The following is a 24,774-nucleotide window of genomic DNA, read 5'->3' as shown; positions in this document are numbered from 1 at the left end:
TTGACACATGAAAGGATGACCAAAAAAATTACATCCATATTGTTATGCTTCAAGTGATTGCTTTTCACATATATACAATACTAAATAAAGCAATGACTCCTAGAATGCACATTTTCAGAAAAAGTTACCTACCATATCCACATATAAATATAAATGCAGTATCGTGACAGGGAACCTGCAAAGTTCTATATTGAATAAAACCTGGTCCCCTCTAAGATCATCTACTGAGGATCCTTCTCTTTTCAGTCACTATAAAAAAGGTGCTATTTCTGTATGAATAAAAGCTATTATTACAGTATGGCATTTCCCTAATAGCAGCTATTTGTCATACATTTTCATTTTTATGTTCAAATTCTATGCTTATATAATTTTCTTATAAGAAATAGCATCTCCTAGATTTTTTAGTTAGGAACACTGGAACAGGGATCATTTTGCAACCAAACTTTTACCTGAATAATTGTAGCCAATATATTTACATAATTACTTTCAGTCTGATAAAGTTCTTTTGCAACTTGCCACCTGGCTGACTGCTTCAAAGGAACCGGAGTGGAATTTTTAGAAGACTTAGTACAAGACTTTGGTGTTTCTAAAAGGTAAAAAGGAAGAAAGATTTAATGAAAACCAGATATAAGTGCCAGAAATTGTGCATATTTAACAACAAAAACGGGGAAGGATATCCACGCTTAGAAATATACCCATCTACATTTTCATTAAAGTAAAATTTCCTCATAGGATAAGACCAGAAAGAAATAATGATTAAAAGTATCAATGACTCCAAATTGACAGACATTATACTAAATAACTGGCATGTACTCTTCAAAATTGTCAAGGTCATTAAAAACAAAGAAAGTTGAGGAACTATTCCAGATTAGAAGAGACTAGAGAGAGATAACAACATATGATTCTGGATTGGACCCTAGAGCAGAAAAAACTTTTTTCTTTTCCTAAAAAGGGTATTAGCTAAACAACCGATAAAAATTAAGAGTCGGTCATACTATTAATGTCAATTTCCTAATTACAATACCTATACTGTAGTGGTACAAGAAATGTCCCTCTATTTTGGGAAATATACATTTAAGTATTTAGAAGAAAAGGCACAATCATATCTGCAACTTAGTCTCAAACAGTACAGATATAAAAAAATACGTGTGCATATAGAAAGAGAGGGAGAATGAATGAATGCTAAAGCAAACATGGTAGAATATTTCCATTTGGGAATTCTGAGTAGAGTACTGGAATCTCTACTATTTTTGTAGCTTTTTGCAATCTGAAATTATTTCAAACTAAAGAGGTCAAATAATAAAATGAAAAGCAACTAAAACTATTTAAGTTAAAGGACAAAAAGGTTATGATTACATAGTAACAGAAAACTTACCACATATATAGAGGAACCTTCCTCAACAAAACCCAACCTCAACTGCAAATTCTATTAGTTTTTAACATAATATAAAACATCCAGTCCAACACAAAGTGGGAGGACACATTGATATACTTTATATGTATTTCAAAAAAATGAAATTTCGTAAAAGTTTAAGATATACTTTCTTACTATAGATATGCTTAAAGTACTTTGATGTAATGTACAGAATCTCCTAATGGCAAATTTTAAAATAGGAAAACAAATGTATATCATACAATGACATGAAAAAAACAATATATAGACCCAGTATATCAGTTTTACTCAAAGATAATTTTAAATATTATTAAAACAATGATGTATACTATGAAGCTCTGAATGCTTTTTAAAGCTAACAGACCAAAGATATTCCCACTTGCCGTATGTTATTTCAGACTACTCTCCAGACCCAAGAACTTCTGCCATTACATTTGTCAAGAGAAAAAAATCTGACATACATTGATTCAATTTAATTATTGTGTTTACATAGTGATCTACAAACTGGGGATTCTATACAGAGTACCTAATATATTAGCATAGTTGTCATGTCTATTTTCTTTAGTGATTCATTTTCTTCTCCTATCCCCTAAACTGCATATTCAAGTTTCAGTCCTTTGATATGATCAGCTTTTACCATCCTATGCCCAGTATGTCCATCACAATTACGGAACCAATAAATTCTCAGACCTATGTATCTAATCATAATCCTTCCATCCAAGCACCAAGTTCAATTTTTCTAAATACCCACTGGACATTTGTACCTCAATTTAACCTGGATGTTCTCTAAAACTACACTATTTTCCTCAAAAGTACAGACATCCTATTTTCGCCAAGGTAACATTACTTCTATTTTAATATTCTGCTGTCATCTCTTATTCCCTTCCTGTCACTCCATTCCATCAGTATCTCCACAGTGCTTCCTACTTTTCTTTCCAACCATTAGCAACCCTGGTTCAGGGTTTTATCACCTTGTGGCCCAAGCCACTGTAGATTACTTCATGGTCTGGCCATCTCAGAACGGCCTTCCTTTTAAGCATTCTTCAGAATAATCCACTACAAATTACCTACTCAACCAATTACTCTACTGCTCAACAGTTTCTAAAGTTCCTTGTTGATGACAATATGCAGTTCAGACATACCAGTCTGATTTGAAAGTCCTCTAATATTAGGGCCCAATTAACCTTTCCAATTGAATTATTACTCCTCTAAACTCCAAGCAAACTGACCTATTCACTATCCCTTAAAATGCGAATTAATATAGCAGCATTCTTGCTCCTCTCATTTCTCAACTCCACCTCAGTTTTCTGGGCCTTCTATAAATTGACACTCAACTCCTTCTATGAATATTTAGTAAGTACCTACTCTGTACTAGGCATTGAGAACAAAGCAAAGGATTAGACAAGGCTCTTGTTCTCTTAAAGCTTACATTCTGGTGAAATAAAAAATAAAATTTCTAACAGTGATAACTATTACTGAAGACAACAACAGGTAATGGGTTAATGAGAAGTGCTGGAACAGGGACCTAACTTTGCAGAAAACCAAATAAAATTTCTTTAAGGCAAAGAGGGCAAGTATAAAGTTCCTGAGGTGTAAATGTAGTGGAAATATCCAAAGAATAACAGAGATAGTGGGACTGAAGCTTAGAGTATTATAGAAAAGCATGATATCGTCATATGAGGTTGGACATAGATGAGAAAGGATCACATAGGAACTTGAAAGCTATGGTAATACAAAGCCACTGAATGACTTCAAGCACAGGACTGGCATGATCAAATTTATATGTATTTTAGAGACCTAAGTGCTGCATATAGAAAGGCAAAAATGGGGGCACCTGGCTGACTCAGTTGGAGGAGCATGTGACTCTTAATCTCAGGGTTGTGAGTTCAATCCCCACATTGGGTGTAGAGATTTCTTAAATAAATAAACTTAAAAAAAGAGGCAAAAATGAATATAGAGAAACCATTTAGGAGACCAACATAATCATCTAAGAGAGACCCATTTTATAGGAAAGGCTGATAAAGGAAGGGTGGCAAAGGAATAGAGTTGAGAATGGTAGAATCGAAATCAAGAGTTCTAATTTGATTATGTTAGGTTTAAGATATGTATTAGACATGTACAAATAGGTATTAAGTAGGCAGTTGGACAGGCAAGAAGACACATTGGGGAGTCAACAGCATATGAATGTTTTTTAAAGCATTGGAATTAAATGAAACCACTTAGGGAGAATACAATAGAGAAGAAATGACTCAGGAATAACATTCAACAGTTAGAGCTGGAGAAGTTAGGCAAAGGAGAATGAGAAATGAGGTACAAAATCTAAGAGAAAAAACTATCTCCAGGAAGAAATAGCTATTCATGTGTTATATGCTGCTGACTCCATAAAAACTGTCAGTCTTGGGGCACCTGGGTGGCTCAGTTGGTTAAGTGTCTGACTTCAGCTCAGTTCATGATCTCAGGGTCCTGGGATGGAGCCCGTATCAGGCTCCAGGCTCAGCAGGGAGTCTGCTTGTCCCTCTGCCCCTCCCCTGGCTCGGGCACTCTTGCTCTCTTTCTGTCTCTCAAATAAATACATAAAATCTTAAAAAAAAAATAACTGTCAGTCTCCTCAGCAAGAGCAATTTCATGCAGTAGGGACTTAAGTTCAATTGGAGTGAGTTGAGAAGACAATGAGAAGCAAGGAAATGACACAACGGATCAAGGTAATTCTTTGAAGAGTACTCATGTAAAAGGAAAAAGAGAAATGGAATAATAAGTAGAAAGTGTCATGTCGAGAGGTTTTGATTGTTTCTTAAATCTAAAAAACACATTTGTGTGCAGATTAAAAAACAAAAATAGAAGGAAAAATTGATGATCAAGAGGGAAGAGTTAATTGTAGGGCCTTCCTATATCACTGGAGAACAAACGGAGCGCATCCCACTGATTTCATCGTACCTATTTTCTCCATAATTCATGTGACACCTTCTGTGATCTTGTTTTGCCAATGTCAAGAATTTGCACTTTGAACAGCTAATAAAATATAGATACGCGAATAAAATATAGAAAGCACTTAGCATACAGTAAGCAATCATTAAATGGAAGCATTTTATGTGGCTTTTCTCCTCACCTAGAACAAAGGTAGTAAAAGGCAGAACCTTTCATATTCACTGTGGTAGTGATTTATCTATATTCTAATAATTATTCCACTCCACTAAATTTTAATGATCAATTTTTTTAAATGTGAATTACCTCCATAGTTAATGCTAGACTCTGGTGTGTTGGAGATATCTAGGAGTGACCCTATAGAAAGGGAATGTTCAGCTGACGGGCGCTTACGGGGAGGAAAAGGTGACATGTCTGTCTCTCTTGAAAGCTGAGCAAGTGTCTCTTTTAAACGACGTCTTTTGCGATTGCTGTTTGGGGTATTTAGAGAAAGCAGTGACACTGATTTCTTGAGCTCAGGAGTATTAGCCTGCAATCAAAAGCACAAAAGCTCAGTTTTACTTCCTTGGTTCTATACTGAGACAGGAACAGAAGAAAAATATATTTACAAGTCTGACAAAATCTGGATTTTGCACAATAATTTTACAACTACACACTCTGCCAGGTAATTCGAAAGATTCATAAAACAATAGTCAAGGGACAACTGTAATTGCCTAACCCCAAGCACCCCGTTCTGTTTCTTCACAGCTCTATCACCATTACGTATTCATCTGTAAGCTTGTTTACTGTCTAGTCCCCTGTTAGGCCATAAACTCCGGGGGGCAGGGACCATTCATAGTTTGTTCACTGTATCCTTAGCATTTAGCACAGTGCTTGGACATACTGCTCTCCAATATTTGCCAAATAACACTTGACTTTAAAAGCTCTCCTGAAATTTTAAGCAGTTTTTAAACTTTATGGTTAAGAACCTTACACTAAGAACAGGAGTCAGAAGATAAGACAATACAGTACCTATCTAGATTTTATAGTAATACAATAAATCTGCATCTCATCTTCAATATTCCATTCAAATTCAATCTCCAACTAAAGAAAATCTTCCTTTAAAGCCTGCCTCTATAGCTTTATGCCATGTTTTGTTGAATGATACCACTCTTCACCAGTCTAGCGTGAAAGCTACATTTTCCTTGCCTAATGACATCTCTCCTCTTAATATTCTTCAATGGCTCCCAATACTTACCAAGTTCTTAAAAAGATTTTAAAAACTCCTTGATTCTACCTAAATCATAAGCTTTATTTGTTGGCCTTCTTTCCCACACTCTTTTCTGAAGCCATACTAAACTACTTGCTATTTCAATGTACTTTCAAGCTTCACACCATCTCCCGAACCTGCTGTCTAACTTGAATGTCCTTACCTAGGTTAGCCTAGTAAGTTGGCTCAACATTTATTTGCTTTTCAGACCTGCCTGAGTCTCTCAGAACGAGGCTAGTTAAAACAATTACTCAACTATAGCACATATTCTGCACTATAGTTGCTTGTATATCTATCTTTCCCTTAGGTTTTAAGTTTCTAAAGATAAGAATGTTATTGTTCATAATGGTATCACGAAGAAGTAGCACAGAACGACATATATTAGATTAAAATAATTCTACTGCATTGAATAGTTTTATTTAAATCTACATAAACTATTAATAACTAATTGTTCAATTATTCTCAAACTCTTAAGCATGACGTAAAAGATGACTGGTATGCCAATCATACCACACTTTTTGGACAGAAGTGTTAGCTTTATACAATCAAATGCACAAAACAAATGACTAATGGACAAAAAGCATACCTTTTCATATAAATACATAGTTTCTCCAGCTCGGGCATCCATTTGAATGCTTCCCCAGAACCACTAAGAGAAAAAAAATTTTAATTAAGAATTTATCTTATCAGAGAAGCGATTAGCAATATTTTTAAAAAAACAATCTTGGGGCTTCTAGCTGACTCAGTCGGTAGAGCATGCAACTCTTAATTTTGGGGTCGTTAGTTAGCCGCGCATTGGGTGTGGAGCCTACTTAAAAAAATAAAATAAAATAAAAATAAAACTATCTGAAAAAAAAAAGCCAATCTTATTCTAGAACTACTTGCCTCCTGCTTGACAACATAAAGTTTCTTCGAAGGTTCAAATGGAAGTTCTTTTACTACATTCTCTTCAACTACAAGGTGAGTGCATCTTTCATCTCCAACGGGGAAACAGTTACCTCCTAAAAAGAAATGCATGCAAGCATAAATAAACCAAACTATCTCTCTCCAAACCTGAATTTTTTTAAGAGGCTTATTAGCCAGGAGATGATTAAGCAAGAGTGGGGAAAAGAAATATAACTTTTAAATTATAGTAAATTCTACCTTGCATTTTAGTCATTTCTTCCATATTGGTTTTTTCTTCATCCGAAAATCCCAAGAAACTTAAAATGCAATCTTGAAATGGAGGAACTTTAAATTCATTTCTAAAGTCATCAACTGATGCAGAGAAATCCCTAAAAACAAAATATACTCTTTTAAAACCAGCTTAAATTCAGTAAGTATATCAATTTATAAATCTATAATAATGCCCAAGGTTTTCAGTATAATCCATTTATTGAAAATATTTTATATGTAGTCTTGAAATGTTCACAAAAACATCAGTTAAAAAAAAAAATTGATGTGTCCTCAGTCAGCCCGGAAGTAACTTCTAACAAAATTTGATCACAAGTAGTCTTTACAAGATTCAAATCCTTACTCCGGACATGAAATTTTCTACGTATTCCAGGGGTTCTTTAGTTTCATAAAACACTAAGTCATGATGAAGTAGAATAGCAAGGATTTATGAAGTTGGAAAGCTTAACAGGTTATGAATTGCAATCACCACTTAGAATGTAACCAGACAAACACAGTGAAAAAAATGTAACAATCTAAATATCCAGATGCATTAAACTTTTACCTAATAGTTTTCTGTTAATGATCAAAATTATTTCACAAGGTAAAGTCTGAAGATATCACAGATGTCTTTCAATTTTCAATTTTTTATAATTTTTTTTTTTTATAACTTTGCCCCTCCTAGACTTTATTCCTTAGGCTACCCAAAGACTAAATTTATTTTGTCTATACTATCTATGAATTCAGGGTTTGGGGCACATGGGTTTATATTCATAACATACTTAATTCAAATAATAACCTACTGAATTTCTAAACACTCACTGTTCATTCCGCCTTTCCCAAGCTTTATAAATCCATTCTGATTTCATAATTGGAGTGCCTAGGCTCACAGCAATCTAAAAATATAAACATTAATTACAATAAATTTTCACCTTAAATAACTGCATTCATGGAATTTCTAAGCAATTTTATACATACTATTTTTTGCAGTTTTAGATCATTATTCATCTGCTTTATGACAAAATATAAAGAAAAATTAACAGAAAAACTGTATTTCATTCATACAAGTTAGGTTAAAATAATTTAGAACAAGTTCCATGATGTCCAAACCATTTCCTTATTTTAAGTAAACATAACTCTGAAGCTAAGTTCATCTTTATTTTACTATATTTCTATTTCTCCTTTCTCCATGTTTACTTCCTTGGAAGTACTGACCCCCAAGACAGGACTACAGAAGAAATTACCTGATTAAGTCATGAAAAACTAGACATGAATTGGAAAGCATACCTCCCAGGAATTTAACATTACCCCCAAATTACCATTTGTTACATAAATACACTGATGGAGGGTGGGAACAAAGTGATAAATTCTTCCTAAAATATTCAAGTGCAATCTTAAACTAAGATTTTAATTCTAATAAAAGTAGTTTCTCCTGTTGTTTTATAGTTTTCATTAGTTAAATCTTAGAACCATTTTACAAGAACATAGTTTTGCTCTTACTTAGACCATTTAGACAAGAGTGAAATATCTGCTCAACACTTCCCAACCCCCTTATTCACCAATGCTTATAGTAAACTTTGCTAATATTAATCATCTGCCTGAACTGTCACCCATCTACCAACTTCCACAATTCTACTCATTCACAAATCCTACTTATTACAAGACCTAACTCAGGTTCCACTGCTTCCTTAAAACCTAAAGGACCACATTCTTATAATTTAATATTTTTACTAAATGTACATATAGCAAAAATTGAATTTCTTATCCTCAATAAACTGTGGGAGAAATAGATCGGATGAAAGCACTGTTATTAAATCCACCCCCCCAAAATGCTATACTGAAATATACACGTAAGTTTACATACCCTGAATTTTTCTCCTTGTGTACAATTTGCCACCAAATGTGTAACTTTTGAATTAAAGTCTTTTCGAATAACTCCACCCATGTGATGAACCAATGTCACCAATCTGACCTCAAAAGAAAAATTAGGGAACATTAACTTTACGATTAATTTGAACAAAATTTTAAATTATGTTTAGAAGTCATTTAGCATCTACTGAATAATTTTTATTTATAAGGTACATACAAGAATTTTTATAATGATATGAATTTTATGTCAAAAAAATTAAAGATTCATTTGCCTAATTGGCACAGGCAAAATTATACATAGAGATAAGCTAGTAAAGATAATTACACAAAACTTAATTAAACAACTGGCTTTCATACATCCTAAATAGAAGTCTTTTTTTAACACCAGGATATATCACACCAAAATTCTTCCCACAAAGTTATAGTAATACACTATTAGTTTCAACACAGAAAATTTTATGAATCAAAAAAGTTTCTATGAACTCTCTAGGGCAATGAATGTACTTGAAGGCTGGAACTATATTATATAACAAAAAATTGTAATGTATTAACAAAAACTTCAAATAATGTGGCTAATGATCCTTAAGAAAAAGACAATTTAAACAAATCAGATAGTAATGAAGTTTTTCTCTTAATTTATATGCCTGCCAGCCTAAACAAGATGTTTCTTTACAAGGCTCTTCGGAATGTTTCTTCATAAAATTTAAAACAGTATATTCATAAACTCTCCTTCAATATATCTAAAATAAAACCATGATATAATTAACCCCAAAAAATGTCAATTTAAATTTCTTTGGCTGGAAAAATATTCCTTGAATAGAATGTTTTAAAATACTTACTAGTTCCTCTTTTTTCCTAAATCCAGTAAAGCATAGTACTAGATTCATCATGCTTGTACAATAGAGTGGACGACATGAAAAAGGCAAAGGCTGAAGGACACAACAATTTTAAATCTGTGAGTTTTCTTTAGAGTAGAGAACAGAACACATCTTTCTCACGCTAAAACATATTTCCCCCTCTTGACAATCACCTTTGTCAATTCAAAGATTTCTTGCATTTTTCAATATGCAACAAAAAAATAGCAAAAAACAAGATTACAAGTTTTACAATACAAAAATCCCCCATAACTCCCAATTAACATTTGACACACACAATCTAAACACACTTTACTACTGGCAAATTAAACATATTTATACGCAAACTTTCAGTTCTAAAATATACTTTGACACATTCAAAGTTTTATCTAGTAGGAAAAATTTCAGACTCCATACACTATTGTAAATGTTTCCAATTAAAATCCCAATTTACAACAGTTCAAAATATTTTTTAATGAACACTATGTAAATTACATATTCTTGAACCAAATATGATTCCAACTTTTGAGCTAAAAAAATGGAAATAGTAAATAATTTAACCAATGGAGATACATATATATATATATAATGGGAAAAGAATGGTTAAAAAAATATGTATAGATATATAATTCCCACCATCATGCAAGATTATTTCACAATTTTGGTCTTTAAAAGGTTTACTTGGTTTCTTGAAAGCAACACTTTTAAATCAAAACAGAGAATTAAAGATTATCATGCACTTTATTAACTATCTATAACAAAAGAAACACAAAATTGACCTATACAATTTTAAGTTAATAAGGCAAGCTTAAGAGTGGCAAAATGTAGCAACAAAAATAAAGAATACAGACTAAATCTACTACAACTCTAAAACTGAAATGTTATTTAAAAACACAAAGCAGGGACAAGTTAGGTGTGCTAAAACACTGTAAAGAACTTTAACTGCTTTGATAGATCATGCTGTGCATTTAGAAGTCAAAACTCTAGAACCTTGAACAAGAATAATGATACATAAAAAAGCAGTATTTAAAAATCTGCCACGGGGAGTTAAGACGGCAGAGGAGTAGGGGACCCCTTTTTCAGCCGGTCCCCTGAGTCGAGCTGGATAGGTACCAGACCAGCCTAAATAACCACGGAATCAGCCTGAGACGCAGGAAGATACATCTGGATCTCTACAAATGAACATCTCCAGCGCTGAGTATTGAGGTACGAAGCGGGGAGCCATGAAACCGTGCACAGATATCGAAAGATAAACGAAAGGGGGAGGGAGCCGCCGCGTTTGGGCGCTGGGAAGCGGTAGCCACCAGCACGGGGGAGCGGGCGGACTCACGGACGGCACCCGCGAGAGAGCGGACTGAGACCGGTGAGCCGGGAGCGGGCGCCACCAGGCATCTCGTGGAACATCGGAATCCCGGTGTGCTCACGGGATCCAGACTGAGACCGGGAGCTCCCGGAGCGCGCGGGGCGGCTGGCGGGCCACCTGCACGGGGGAGCGGGCGGACTCGCGGTCGGCACCCGCGGAATAGCAGACTGAGACCCTGAACCAGGTGCGCACGCCACCAGGCTTCTCACGGATCTCAGGAATCCCGGTGTGCTCACCGGGCATAGACTGAGACCCGGAGTTCGGAGATCCAGTAGCGTGCGGGGGCGGCTGGCGGCTGGTGGCATTAGAAACACAAAGGACAGAGACGTGCCGGCCCTGGAAGTGAGGGCAGGGACGGCGGGTGTGGGGCGCACATCCCGAGACGCTGCAGGGTTGAGCAGCACCAACAGTAACGGAGTTAAAGTGGCCAGAACATCAGTGGAGAATGGGCCGCAAACCATCTGTTCTGTGACAATTCGGTCTCTGCTGCTCTGACTCTCAGAAGAGGCATAGCAGACCACCAGGGAAAGCCGCCAGAGAACAAAAGCCTGGAAATACCGGCTCAGAGAGTGCCCATCCCCATCCCCCCTCGCAGGGGACGTGGAGACTCTACCCAAACAGGGTTGCCTGAGTATCGGCGCGGCAGGCCCCTCCCCCAGAAGGCAGGCTGAAAAATCAAGAAACCCACAACCCAGGGCACCTGGGTGGCGCAGTCATTGAGCACCTGTCTCCGGCTTAGGGCGTGATCCCGGCGTTCCGGAAAGGAGTCCTTCATCGGGCTCCTCCGCTGGGAGCCTGCTTCTTCCTCTCCCACTCCCCTGCTTCTGTTCCCGTTCTTGCTATCTGTCTCTCTCTCTCTCTCAGATAAATAAATAAATAAAATCTTTAAAGAAGAAGCCCACATCCCTAAGATCCCTATAAAAGAAGGGGCACTGCCTGGGACCCAGTCAATAATTTGGGCTCTGGACAACCCCGCAACCTCTCCTCATCAGAATTACAAGAAGGAGAAGCGCCCCCCCCCCAGCAAAGAAAAGACAGTGAGTCTGTGGCCTCTGCCACATAAAAAATGGATATCGATGTAACCAAATTATCAGAAATGGAATTCAGAGTAACGATGGTCAAAATGATGAGTTGAATTGAAAAAAGTATTAACGAAAAGGTTACTGAGAATATAGAATCCCTAAAGACAGAAATGAGAGCGAATCTGACAGAAATTAAAAATTCTATGAGCCAAATGCAGGCAAAACTAGAGGCTCTGACGGCCAGGGTCACCGAAGCAGAGGAATGTGTTAGTGAATTGGAGGATGGTTAATAGAGGAAAAAACGAAAATAGAAGCTGGTCTTAAAAAAATCCACGCCCACGAATGTAGGTTACGGGAGATTACTGACTCAATGAAACGATCCAATGTTAGAATCATCGGCATCCCCGAGGGGGTGGAGAAAAACAGAGGTCTAGAAGAGATATTTGAACAAATTGTAGCTGAAAACTTCCCTAATCTAGCGAGGGAAACAAACATTCGTGTCCGAGAGGCAGAGAGGACCCCTCCCAAGCTCAACCACGACAAACCTACGCCATGTCACGTCATAGTGCATTTCGCAAATATTAGATCCAAGGATACAGTATTGAAAGTGCCCAGGGCAAAGAAATTTCTCACGTACCAAGGCAAAGGCATCAGAATTACGTCAGACCTGTCTACACAGACCTGGAATGAGAGAAAGGGTTGGGGGAGCATATTTAAAGCTCTTTCAGAGAAAAACAAGCAGCCAAGGATCCTTTATCCAGCAAGGCTGTCATTCAGAATTGATGGAGAAATAAAGACATTTCAGAATCGCCAGTCACTAACCAATTTCGTAACCACAAAACCAGCCCTACAGGAGATATTACGGGGGGTTCTATAAAAGTAAAAAGGCCCCAAGAATGATACAGAACAGAAAGTCACAGCCAATACAAACAAAGACTTTACTGGCAACATGGCATCATTAAAATCATATCTCTCAGTACTCAGTCTCAATGTGAATGGCTTACATTCTCCCATAAAACGCCACAGGGTTGCAGATTGGATAAAAAGAAATGACCCATCCATTTGCTGTCTACAAGAGACTCATTTCGAACCCAAAGATGCATTCAGACTGAGAGTAAGGGGATGGAGTACCATCTTTCACGCAAATGGACCTCAAAAGAAAGCTGGGGTAGCAATTCTCATATCAGATAGATTGGATTTTAAACTACAGACTATAGTTAGAGACGCAGAAGGGCACTATATTATTCTTAAAGGAACTATTCAACAAGTGGATATGACAATTATAAATATATATGCCCCCAACAGGGGAGCAGCAAGATACACAAGCCAACTCTTAACCAGAATAAAGAGACATATACATAAAAATACATTAATAGTAGGGGACCTCAACACTCCACTATCAGAAATAGACAGAACACCCTGGCAAAAACTAAGCAAAGAATCAAAGGCTTTGAACGCCATACTTGACGAGTTGGACCTCATAGATATATATAGGACACTACACCCCAGAACCAAAGAATACTCATTCTATTCTAATGCCCATGGAACATTCTCAAGAATAGACCATGTTCTGGGACACAAAACAGGTCTCAACCGATACCAAAAGATTGAAATTATCCCCTGCATATTCTCAGACCACAAAGCTCTGAAATTGGAACTCAACCACAAGGAAAACTTTGGAAGAAACTCAAACACTTGGAGACTAAGAACCATCCTGCTCAGGAATGACTCGATAAACCAGGAAATCAAAAATCAACTTAAACAATTTATGGAGACCAATGAGAATGAAAACACAACGGTCCAAAACCTATGGGATACTGCAAAGGCAGTCCTAAGGGGGAAATACATAGCCATCCAAGCCTCACTCAAAAGAATAGAAAAATCTAAAATGCAGTTTTTATATTCTCACCTCAAGAAGCTGGAACAGCAACAGAGGGACAGGCCTAATCCGCACAAGGAAGCAGTTGACCAAGATTAGAGCAGAAATCAATCTGTCAGAAACCAGAAGTACAGTAGAGCAGATCAACAGGACTAGAAGCTGGTTCTTTGAGAGAATCAATAAAATTGACAGACCACTGGCAAGACTTATCCAAAAGAAAAGAGAAAGGACCCAGATTATTAAAATTATGAATGAAAAAGGAGAGGTCACGACCAACACCATTGAAATTGGAAGGATTATTAGAAATTTTTATCAACAGCTATATGCCAATAAATTAAGCAATCTGGAAGAGATGGAATCCTTCCTGGAAACCTATAAACTACCAAGATTGAAACCGGAAGAAATTGATTTCTTAAACAGGCCAATTAATTATGAAGAAATTGAGTCAGTGATAAACAACCTTCCAAATAACAAAACTCCAGGCCCGGACGGTTTTCCTGGGGAATTCTACCAAACATTCAAAGAAGAAATAATACCGATTCTCCTAAAGCTATTTCAAAAAATAGAAACAGAAGGAAAGCTACCAAACTCATTCTATGAGGCCAATATTACCTTGATCCCCAAACCAGGCAAAGACCCCCTCAAAAAGGAGAATTACAGACCGATTTCCCTAATGAATATGGACACCAAAATCCCCAACAAGATACTTGCTAATAGAATCCAACAGTACATTAAAAGGATTATCCATCATGATCAAGTGGGATTCATACCTGGGATGCAAGCGTGGTTCAATATTCACAAATCAATCAGCGTGATACATCATATCAACAAGAAAAGACTCAGGAACCATATGATCTTCTCAATCGATGCCAAAAAAGCATTTGACAAAATACAGCATCCTTTCCTGATTAAAACCCTTCAGAGTGTAGGAATAGAAGGTACATTTCTCAATCTCATAAAAGCCATCTATGAAAAGCCTACTGCAAATATTATTCTCAATGGGGAAAAGCTGGAAGCCTTTCCCTTAAGATCAGGAACTCGACAAGGATGCCCACTCTCGCCACTATTATTTAACATAGTACTAGAAGTCCTTGCAACAGCAATCAGACGACAAAAAGGGATCAAAGGTATCCAAATCGGCAAAGAAGAAGTCAAAATGTCTCTCTTCGCAGATGACATGATACTCTATATGGAAAACCCAAAAGAAGCCACTCCCAAACTATTAGAAGTTATAGAGCAATTCAGTAATGTGGCGGGATACAAAATCAATGCTCAGAAATCAGTTGCATTTCTATACACGAATAACAAGACCGAAGAAAGAGAAATTAGGGAATCCATCCCATTTACAATAGCACCAAAAACCATACGTTACCTTGGAATTAACTTAACCAGAGATGTAAAGGATCTATATTCTAGAAACTATAAATCACTCTTGAAAGACATTGAGGAAGACATAAAAAGATGGAAAGATATTCCATGCTCATGGATCGGAAGAATTAACACAGTTAAAATGTCCATGCTACCCAGAGCAATCTACACTTTCAATGCTATCCCGATCAAAATACCGAGGACATTTTCAAGGAACTGGAACAAACAGTCCTTAAATTTGTATGGAAACAGAAAAGGCCCCGAATCTCCAAGGAACTGTTGAACAAGGAAAAACAAAGCTGGGGGCATCACAATGCCGGATTTCGAGCTGTACTACAAAGCTGTGATCAAAAGACAGCATGGTACTGGCACAAAAACAGACACATAGACCAATGGAACAGAATAGAGAACCCAGAAATGGACCCTCGGCTCTTTGGGCAACTAATTTTTGACAAAGCAGGAAAAAACATCTGGTGGGAAAAAGACAGTCTCTTCAATAAATGGTGCTGGGAAAATTGGACAGCTACATGAAAAAGAATGAAACTTGACCACTATCTCACACCATACACAAAAATAAACTCCAAATGGATGAAAGACCTCGATGTGAGGCAGGAATCCATCAAAATTCTAGAGGAGAACATAGGCAGCAACCTCTACGACATCGGCCAAAGCAACCTTTTTCATGACACATCCCCAAAGGCAAGAGAAACAAAAGATAAAATGAACTTATGGGACTTCATCAAGATTAAAAGTTTCTGCACAGCCAAGGAAACAGTCAGAAAAACTAAGAGGCAGCCCACGGAATGGGAGAATATATTTGCAAATGACACTACAGATAAAGGACTGGTATCCAAGATCTACAAAGAACTTCTCAAACTCAATACACGAGAAACAAATAAACAAATCAAAAAATGGGCAGAAGATATGAACAGACACTTTTCCAATGAAGACATACAAATGGCTAACAGACACATGAAAAAATGTTCAAAATCATTAGCCATCAGGGAAATTCAAATCAAAACCACACTGAGATACCACCTTACGCCAGTTAGAATGGCAAAAATAGACAAGGCAAGAAACAACAATTGTTGGAGAGGATGTGGAGAAAGGGGATCCCTCCTACTTTGTTGGTGGGAATGCAAGTTGGTACAGCCACTCTGGAAAACAGTGTGGAGGTCCCTTAAAAAGTTAAAAATTGAGCTACCCTATGATCCAGCCATTGCACTACTGGGTGTTTACCCCAAAGATACAGACGTAGTAAAGAGAAGGGCCATATGCACCCCAATGTTCATAGCAGCAATGTCCACAATAGCTAAATCGTGGAAGGAGCCGAGATGCCCTTCAACAGATGACTGGATTAAGAAGTTGTGGTCCATATATACAATGGAATATTACTCAGCTATCAGAAAGAACGAGTTCTCAACATTTGCTACAACATGGACGGCACTGGAGGAGATAATGCTAAGTGAAATAAGTCAAGCAGAGAAAGACAACTATCCAACTATCATATGATTTCTCTCATCTATGGAACATAAGAACTAGGATGATCAGTAGGGGAAGAAAGGGATAAAGAAAGGGGGAGTAATCAGAAGGGGGAATGAAACATGAGAGACTATGGACTCTGAGAAACAAACTGAGGGCCTCAGAGGGGAGGGGGGTGGGGGAATGGGATAGACCGGTGATGGGTAGTAAGGGGGTCACGTATTGCATGGTGCACTGGGTGTTATACGCAAATAATGAATCATCGAGCCTTACATCGGAAACCGGGGATGTACTGTATGGTGACTAACATAATATAATAAAAAATCATTAAAAAAAAAAATCTGCCACAATAGTTACAGATTTATGAGCTCTCAGAAAAAAAAAATAATAAAAAAATAAAAATAAAAACACAAAGCAGGGGTGCCTGGCTGGCTCAGCTGGAAGAGCACACAACTCCTGACCTATGGGTTGGGAGTTCAAGCTCCACATTGGGTGTAGAGATTACTTAAAATAAATAAACAAATAAATTTACAACCCAATATTAAAAAAAAAAAAAAAAGCTAAAATAATTTCTTTAATTTTAAACCATGCAGTAACAAATAAAAATGGAAATGTGTATTTATTCTGTGGAAGAAAATAAGTTTATATATGTGTATACATTTCTGGAACCCAAGTTTAAAAAATTATTTCTTCCCAAGACATTGCAGGTATTTATATACGTGTGTATATATACACACAAATATGTAACTGTCATTAGTCTTACATTTTCACTCCTAAGAGTTACAGTAGAAAGATTTTAAAAACTATATTAGAGTAGCCAGTACAATCCCTACTTTAAATCTTATATACTCCCAACAATTAACAAGGATTTTCTGCTTATGAATTTTCACAAAATTCATTAGAAAAAATTTAACCTTAAAAGTCATAATAAATGTGTATTTTCTTACCTCTCCTTTTTGGGCACAGTTTAAGATAACTGGTGGTCCAATAATTCTATAATCAGTCTTGTGTAACTCATTAAAAACAGAATCCTCGAAGTCCATGACTATGAATACATTTTCAAATTCTGGAGAATCCAAACTTTCCAACTCTTCCAGTGATTCCATCTTTACAAAGGGCACTTTAATTTCCTTGATTTTTTTCAGGTGGTTATTAGAAATAAAAATTATTTATAGATTACAAAATGAATTCATATAACTCTAAATAACACCTAAAAATCAATTCACTATCAACACTTTTATTTTTATATTTGTAGCAAATTTTAAATCACACAATAAGCATTACACTAGTGAACAGTCTTATTTCTTTACTATTTGTATTTTTATATATACATATCTCCATCTATATCGATATTAAATTTTGAATATTAATATTATAAAGGCATAACTTTGGACATGACTTAGTCATTATAAATCATCTAATACACATGTGAAGTTAAAATGATGATTTTTTTAAGTACACACATTTTGATAGTAAGATGCATTAGAAAGATATCCACTATTACTTTTTATTCTCACCAAGAAAATGATACCACACTTAACAGCTCTTCCTGCACAAATAATCTTCAGAATGATTTATAGAAATCAAAATAGAAAAAATACTGTGGCACTTAGTATCTACAAAAAGGGTTTAGATTAACTTAATCTTTTCTTATTTCAGGAAAGTAAGGGAAAGATATGAAATATGTAGGTAGTTGTCATGTGGCAAATGCAGGATATAAAAAGGCTTTAACTGTTTAACACTTCATCATGTACATCTGTGAAAAAGAATGAAGATATTTAAGTAGCTGTATGACTCCTATGCCAAAAGAACAGAATCATTTAAAAGAAAATTCCAAATAGGTGAGTAAATAGTTTGGGCTTTATTTGCTAGGCTGATGTGATGGGCTGAATTGTGTATTCTCGAAATTCACATTGAAGCCCTAACCCCTGTAACCTCAAAACGAGACTGTATTTGAAGACAGGGCCTTTTAAGGGGTAATTAAGGTTAAATGAGGTCACATAGGTGGGCCCTAATCCAATCTAATTGGTGTACTTATGGGAAGAGGAAATTTAGACACAGAGTTATCAGGGATGTGCATGCCCAGAAGGGCCATGTGAAGACACAACTGGTGGCCATCTGCAAGCCAGGGAGAGAGACCTGAAGAGAAACCAAACGTGCCAACACCTTGATCTTGGGACTTCTAGTCTCCAGAACCTTGAGAAAACACATTTCTGTTGTTTAAGCCACCCAGTCTCGTTATGTTATGGCAGCCCTGAGAAACTAATACAGCTGGTATATAGAATCAGATATATTTCATATGCTGAGACAAATTCCCTGATGACTGTCAAATTATTGTGATTTATATTTTTTAAAGATTTTATTTATTTTGAGAGAGAGTGTGCACGCAAGTGAGCAGGGGTGGGGGGAGAGAGGAGGAGGGAGTCTTAAGCAGACTCGACAGTAAGTGTGGAGCTCCAACCAGGGCTGAATCCCACCACCCTGAGAATATGACCCAAGGCGAAACCAAGAGTCAGACACTTAACCAACTGAGCCACCCAGGCACCCATGATTTATAATTTTGGAAATAAAGCAAGAATTGGAATAATCATAAAATTAATGGGAAAAAAAGAAGCTAGAGGTTAAAGAAAAACATCAGATCTTTGTGAATATATGTGTGCTGTTTAAATTTAACAATGCCAAATTACAATGTAAAAAGTTCATTACTTACAATATATACCATAGTTTGGGTTTCAAAAACACCCAAATTTTAAAAATAAATATAAAAGATTCTATTCATCTAGCTTCAGAGTGCACAAAATATACCTTGTGCCTAATTTAGGTCCAATCACCATTCAGTGGAATTTAAGGATACAATCAAGAGTAGTGCAGCATGCCACATGCAATGAAATGCTTGACCTACCATATTAACAACACTTTTTATTAATTTTTCATCCGATTTTCCAGGACAAGTTTCTCTTATCTTTATAACAGGGACTTCCATTATTTTAATAGTCTGTGGAAAAGAGACTTAAGTATAAGATTAAGAAAACTATAAAATTATTTAAACACTGATGGAAGAAAAATAGTCTTTCTTAAAAAAAAAAAAAAAAAAAAAGCTAAAATTCCATACCTTTAAAGCTTTTATAAGTTCTTCTTGTTTTCCAGCTTCCTGAACCAGTATCATTCTCGTTTCAATTTGAGGCATTTCTTCTATCAAAATTAAAAATGTTTAAATATGTTTATCAGGTACTAATATCAAAATCAACAGTTCCTAATCCCTCTTTTAGCTATATCTGGCATGTTTTTCCATCTTTGAGGTATCATAACATTCTCTAAAATTAAAATGACTTAATTTTCAGTTTATTTTTTAAAATGTGGACATCTATCACTTTAGAGAAAGAAAAAACAAATTGCCACAGAGCATACAAACATTAGCACTCCTCCTAACCAAAAAAAGCATTCACTCTCTTGCACAGCCATCCTCGGCAACAGTGCATGCAACTTCAGGACAGATCCATTTATAAAGTGGTTAAGGGAAGAAGTGGCTTTTCACCTAACCAGTCATAAATGGATAAATTCTAACAGTGTTGCATCTAGATTGCCCTCACATACAGAAAAAGCAATATTAAACAATAAGGTGCTTTCTCCTTCAAAGCTGGGAAGCATTAATCCAAACAATAATCAAAAATCTGTACAGTATAAATGGCTAAAATCAACAACACAAGAAACAACAGGTGTTGGTGAGGATGTAGAGAAAAGGAACCCTCAGGCACTGTTGGTGGGAATGCAAACTGTGGAAACTGTACAGCCACTGTGGAAAACAGTATGGAGGTTCCTTAAAAAGTTAAAAATAGAGCTACCTTATGATCCAGCAATTGCACTCCTGGGTATTTACCCAAAGAATATAAGAACACTAATTCAAGGGATACACACACCCCTATGTTTATAGCAGCATTATCTACAATAGCCAAATTATGGAAGCCAAGTATCCATCATCAATTGGTGAATGGATAAAGAAGATATGGTATATATATAGTGAAATATTACTCAGCCATAAAAAGAATGAAATCTTGCCATTTGCAACAACATGGATGGTGTTAGAGGGTATAATGCTAAGAGAACTAAGTCAGTCAAAGAAAGACAAATACCATATAATTTCACTCATGTGAAATTTAAGAAACAAAACAAGCAAAATGAAAAAAAAGAGAGAGACAAAGCAAGAAACAGACTCTTAATTATAGAGAACAAACTGATGGTTACCCTTGCGGGGCAGGGGTGATTAAATAGGTGATGAGCACAGGGTGATGTATATAAGTGTTGAATTACTATATTGTACACCTGAAACTAATACAACACTGTATGTTACCTAACTGGACTTGAAATAAAAACTTAAAAAAATCTATGAAGTATAAAGAGATTCTGTCAAAAAGTATTTACTGAATAACTGTACTCTAGCTTAACGGCATTACAGTTAAATTTCCTAAATTCCTAGTCAGTTTAGGATTAAAATAGTGATGTGGTGTTTTAAAGCTGATTAACAGGTTTACCTTCAACATACGAAGCAGATCCAATAAATACATTTTCCTTAGAAATTTCGGTAACTTTAGAATCAAAAATAGAGGAGTCTGCCAAGCTTGTCCTCCCAGTAGTAGATGTTAATACACTATTGTCAGCCATTCTTAGTAATCTTCTACGTTGGCTGAAAAAAATAAAGTTTGAATAAAAATACATGAGCATTGGGCAAAAACATGCATTAGAGGATCTACTTTTATATCTAGAATTTATAAAAAGTATCATTACTCATTTTTCTTAATACTGAACCAAAGAAATGTCATTCAACTTCTCTGAGCCTGTTTCCCCTTCTGTAAAATAAAGATACTATTACTTAACTCATAGGAATATAGTAAAAATAACAATGTATGAAAAGTACTCAGAACATTACCTGACATATAATGAAAATTCAGAAGGTAGTCATAAATACTCTATCTGCCTTGTCCTCTACCCCTTTGCCCTCAACCAACACATTGTTCTCCCTATCTTCACTTACAATACTACCATCATCCCTCAAATAATCCCTGTCAAAAACTAGATCTACCCTTACTATTTCCTCTGCTTTATTTGCCTTCCCCCAAATTCCTATCAATCCTATCTCGAGTACTCTGGGACCTCATAGGATTGTCTCTGATTATTAATTTATTGCCAAAGCAGCTGAGACCTGGCCCCACTTCTCTATGCTCAATGCCACAATGGCCACTTAGTCAAATACAAGAGCTCCAAATAACTTTATCATCAGTTTCTTCAGGTCACTCTCCATATGGTTTCCTGGGTTACGGCCCTAAAAACAAATGTAACCATATCACTTCCCTGCTTAAGAACTTCTATGAGCACTCTTCCCTAGAGGGTCAAGTCCAAATTCACCATCAGGTTTACAGTTTGGTTCTAGCCTAATTCTTCAATCTCATCTCCTGTTTAATTCCCTCAGTCCACATATACTGTATGTTCTAGCCACATTTCTCAGCATTTTTCGAACACAGATCACGATATACTCCACACACCTACTTACATTTAATAGTACTCAATTCTCCACCTACCACATCTTTCAACTCCCATCTCACTGCTCTTGACTCTTTCTCTGTGGATGTCTCTATATATCTCATATGTAAGTAGACTGCTCTCTTATCTGTATTTTCTTATTACTTTACTTTCACCTCTCCTTTAAAAGATTTAACAAGACAATTACACATGGGTTAGTGCCAATATGATTCCGGACATTAAAGGAAACCTTTTTTTTTTTTTAATGACTTCCAGGACTTAAGAGTTGAAAAGTTAGGCAAACAGGGAATAAAGAGAAAGTTAAATGAATTTTCATCAATTCAAATCGAGGTTATAATGTAAGTTATTATCTTGAGGTTAATTTCCAGAATATTGGAGAAGGCCCTATCTTTATCTGGTACATGTCTGATTTACTGTACCCTCTTTTTTAGATTAATAAAATATACAAATATCTTCCACCAGCTTTTTATCAAGGTAATAGTTTAAATAAACTATATGTTGTGGAGAAACAGCATACAGTTAAGGTATCATCAGAATCATTTCTAGATGGTGATACTAAGTAGTGCGAAGATGAACACACTGATAATAATATCCAAAGACCTAAGCGTAATTGTTCGGCGCATACTTCAAAGCCAGGCGACCCAGCCTCCTGTCTCAACTCTGCACTCAGTTTCCACATCCAAGAAAAAGATAATAGCACAACTCAAATCCAGTTGTGATGAAAACTGAATAGATGACATCTTAAAATGAGTGACAATTATTAACTTTCATAATATTCATAATGTGGACATTTTTTATTGTCTTACCATACATCCATATCAATCATTATTCTAAGGCTCTCCAAAGGAATGCCCCAACAGTTGTTTTCTGTCAGAAAGACACACAGAGAGAGAGTACAAGCAGGGGGAGCTGCAGACAGAGGGAGAAGCAGGCTCCCGGCAAAACAAGGAGCCAGATGAGGGAATCCTTCCCAAGACCCTGGGATCATAACCTGAGTGAAAGGCAGATGCCCAACCGACTGAGCCACGCAGGCATCCCCAACAGTTGTTAATAAGTCTCTATTTAGAATCAATGACAAATTCTATCCAGCCCTTATTTTTTGTTGTTGTTGTTGTTAAGTCTCCTACACTCGATGGTTTCTAGTGAAAAAGAAAAGGCTCTACAAAGGCTATCATTCAAAGTTCCCTTAAAAGAACCTTTAAAAAAGGCAAGAGATGAACTAACATACTTTAAGGAATGAAGGAGGGAGATTTTAATAATCAAAAACATCTTATGAGTTTAAATTTTTCTCCTATGTCTGTTTAAAGGCCAACAAAATAGGTAATTAAAAATTAAAATGGTCTCTGATAATACTGTATCTGATCAGTTTATTGCTGATATAGCTTCAAATTTTAGGAAAAAAGAGTTGCACGGAAAATTGATGACAACATCCAACACTCTGATTACTAACAGAAATACACTAATCACTTTTTCACATTCATGTATTCTGTAAGCTTGTAACAACAGGATCAGTGTTCATAAACCTATACAGATTATTTCTCATCCAAGGACAAACTCAAGCAACTTTGGACTAACACATGCCTCTTTTCATCTCAAAGAGAAAATCTGTCACTTGCACAAATACTTTAGGTTTCCTTTTACTTATTTTTTTAGGCAATCATCTTTCAGAGGAGCTAAATTAAATACTGGATATGATGGTAGTGTTACTGACAATAATAACATTAGTGTTAACATTATAAACATTATGGTTAATATTTATTTAACGCTTAATATGTGGCAGACATTGTTCTAAGTCTTTTACTTTTATTTATTTAATCTTTGAAACCATCCTAAGAGGCAGGTACTATTATTGTCTCTATCTCATAAAGAAGCCTAGAAAAGAGAGGTCAAGTAAGCACCCAAGTCAGTAAAACCTTTTCAAACCCGGGCTGATCCCAGAGGCTGCACTTTTAACCACTAAGCCAAACAAATCTGTACCCGGGAGGAAGGCGCACGCGGGGGGGTGGGGGCGGTGGTTAGGCGGAGGCCGGAATGGGCTGGCGTTTTTAAAAACTAAAAAGTAAACTTCGTACAGAGAAGACACCAAGAAAAATCCCAGAGCGAAACCACTAAGCACTCTGAGATAAGCCCCCAAAGACAGCAGCTGTGGGCCGCCAGAACCGCAGGGACAAGGCGGCTTGTCGAGACCACTCTTCCCAACTCCCTCCCTTTACCCAAACATTCTTCCGGAAGAAATATCTCACCAGGTGAGGGATGAAGATGCCCAATAACCTGGAGGACTTCGGGATCCCACTACGCGTCACTGCCCAGCTGTTGGGAGTGCAGTGGGGGAGTTCCCAGAGCCAGGAAGCCTGAGCAGGGGTGCTCCGGAATTCGCGGCCATCGGGGCGGGGCAGTCGGACAACAGAAGGGGCCCACTGCTCCGGGGAAGCTGGCCCACTCCCACCTCCCCTACCCACATCCACAAAGTCCTCACCACTCTCAAAAAACGCCTCGGAAGTCCACCTGTTCAAGCACTGATTCCCCTTACTCGTACCGCCATTCCTCGCGGGTGTCAGCCACAACCAATTCAAAAAGTGAGCCTCTTTCTCTAAAAGCCATGCCGATTGGCGCGTGATGTCAACCTCCTTCCCATAGGCTGCGGTCTCCAGAGGGGCGGTGATTGGTCCCTGCTTTCCGCCCACCT

The 24,774-nt window shown here is 36.8% G+C and overlaps 1 protein-coding gene across 9 annotated transcripts in view; it reads right to left on the bottom strand.

Annotated features, from left to right (window-relative positions):
* Nucleotides 1–24,700, bottom strand: part of ECT2 (epithelial cell transforming 2) — a 70,690-nt gene extending 45,990 nt beyond the window's left edge. For 2 of the 9 annotated variants that reach the window (XM_045788660.2, XM_087861401.1), the window contains exons 1-13: nucleotides 24,565–24,700; nucleotides 21,083–21,234; nucleotides 19,666–19,745; nucleotides 19,456–19,548; nucleotides 17,501–17,683; nucleotides 9,425–9,514; nucleotides 8,581–8,688; nucleotides 7,539–7,612; nucleotides 6,708–6,838; nucleotides 6,450–6,565; nucleotides 6,151–6,213; nucleotides 4,622–4,844; nucleotides 450–586 (exon numbers count right to left, since the gene is read on the bottom strand). In XM_045788660.2, the coding sequence (XP_045644616.1) occupies nucleotides 450–586; nucleotides 4,622–4,844; nucleotides 6,151–6,213; nucleotides 6,450–6,565; nucleotides 6,708–6,838; nucleotides 7,539–7,612; nucleotides 8,581–8,688; nucleotides 9,425–9,514; nucleotides 17,501–17,683; nucleotides 19,456–19,548; nucleotides 19,666–19,745; nucleotides 21,083–21,212 (1,428 nt within the window). In that variant the 5' untranslated portion in view covers nucleotides 21,213–21,234; nucleotides 24,565–24,700. Of the gene's footprint in view, nucleotides 1–449; nucleotides 587–4,621; nucleotides 4,845–6,150; nucleotides 6,214–6,449; nucleotides 6,566–6,707; nucleotides 6,839–7,538; nucleotides 7,613–8,580; nucleotides 8,689–9,424; nucleotides 9,515–17,500; nucleotides 17,684–19,455; nucleotides 19,549–19,665; nucleotides 19,746–21,082; nucleotides 21,235–24,331; nucleotides 24,534–24,564 lie in introns of those variants that run through there. The other 7 variants (XM_087861400.1, XM_087861402.1, XM_087861399.1 and 4 more) reach the window with 6 other exon arrangements.
* Between the last annotated feature and the right edge of the window lie 74 nt (nucleotides 24,701–24,774).

Source organism: Ursus americanus, chromosome 4, assembly GCF_024610735.1.
Source record: "Ursus americanus isolate L20-20 chromosome 4, mUrsAme1.1.p, whole genome shotgun sequence".
NCBI lineage: Eukaryota > Metazoa > Chordata > Mammalia > Carnivora > Ursidae > Ursus > Ursus americanus.
This window is presented reverse-complemented; position numbering and strand designations above follow the sequence as displayed.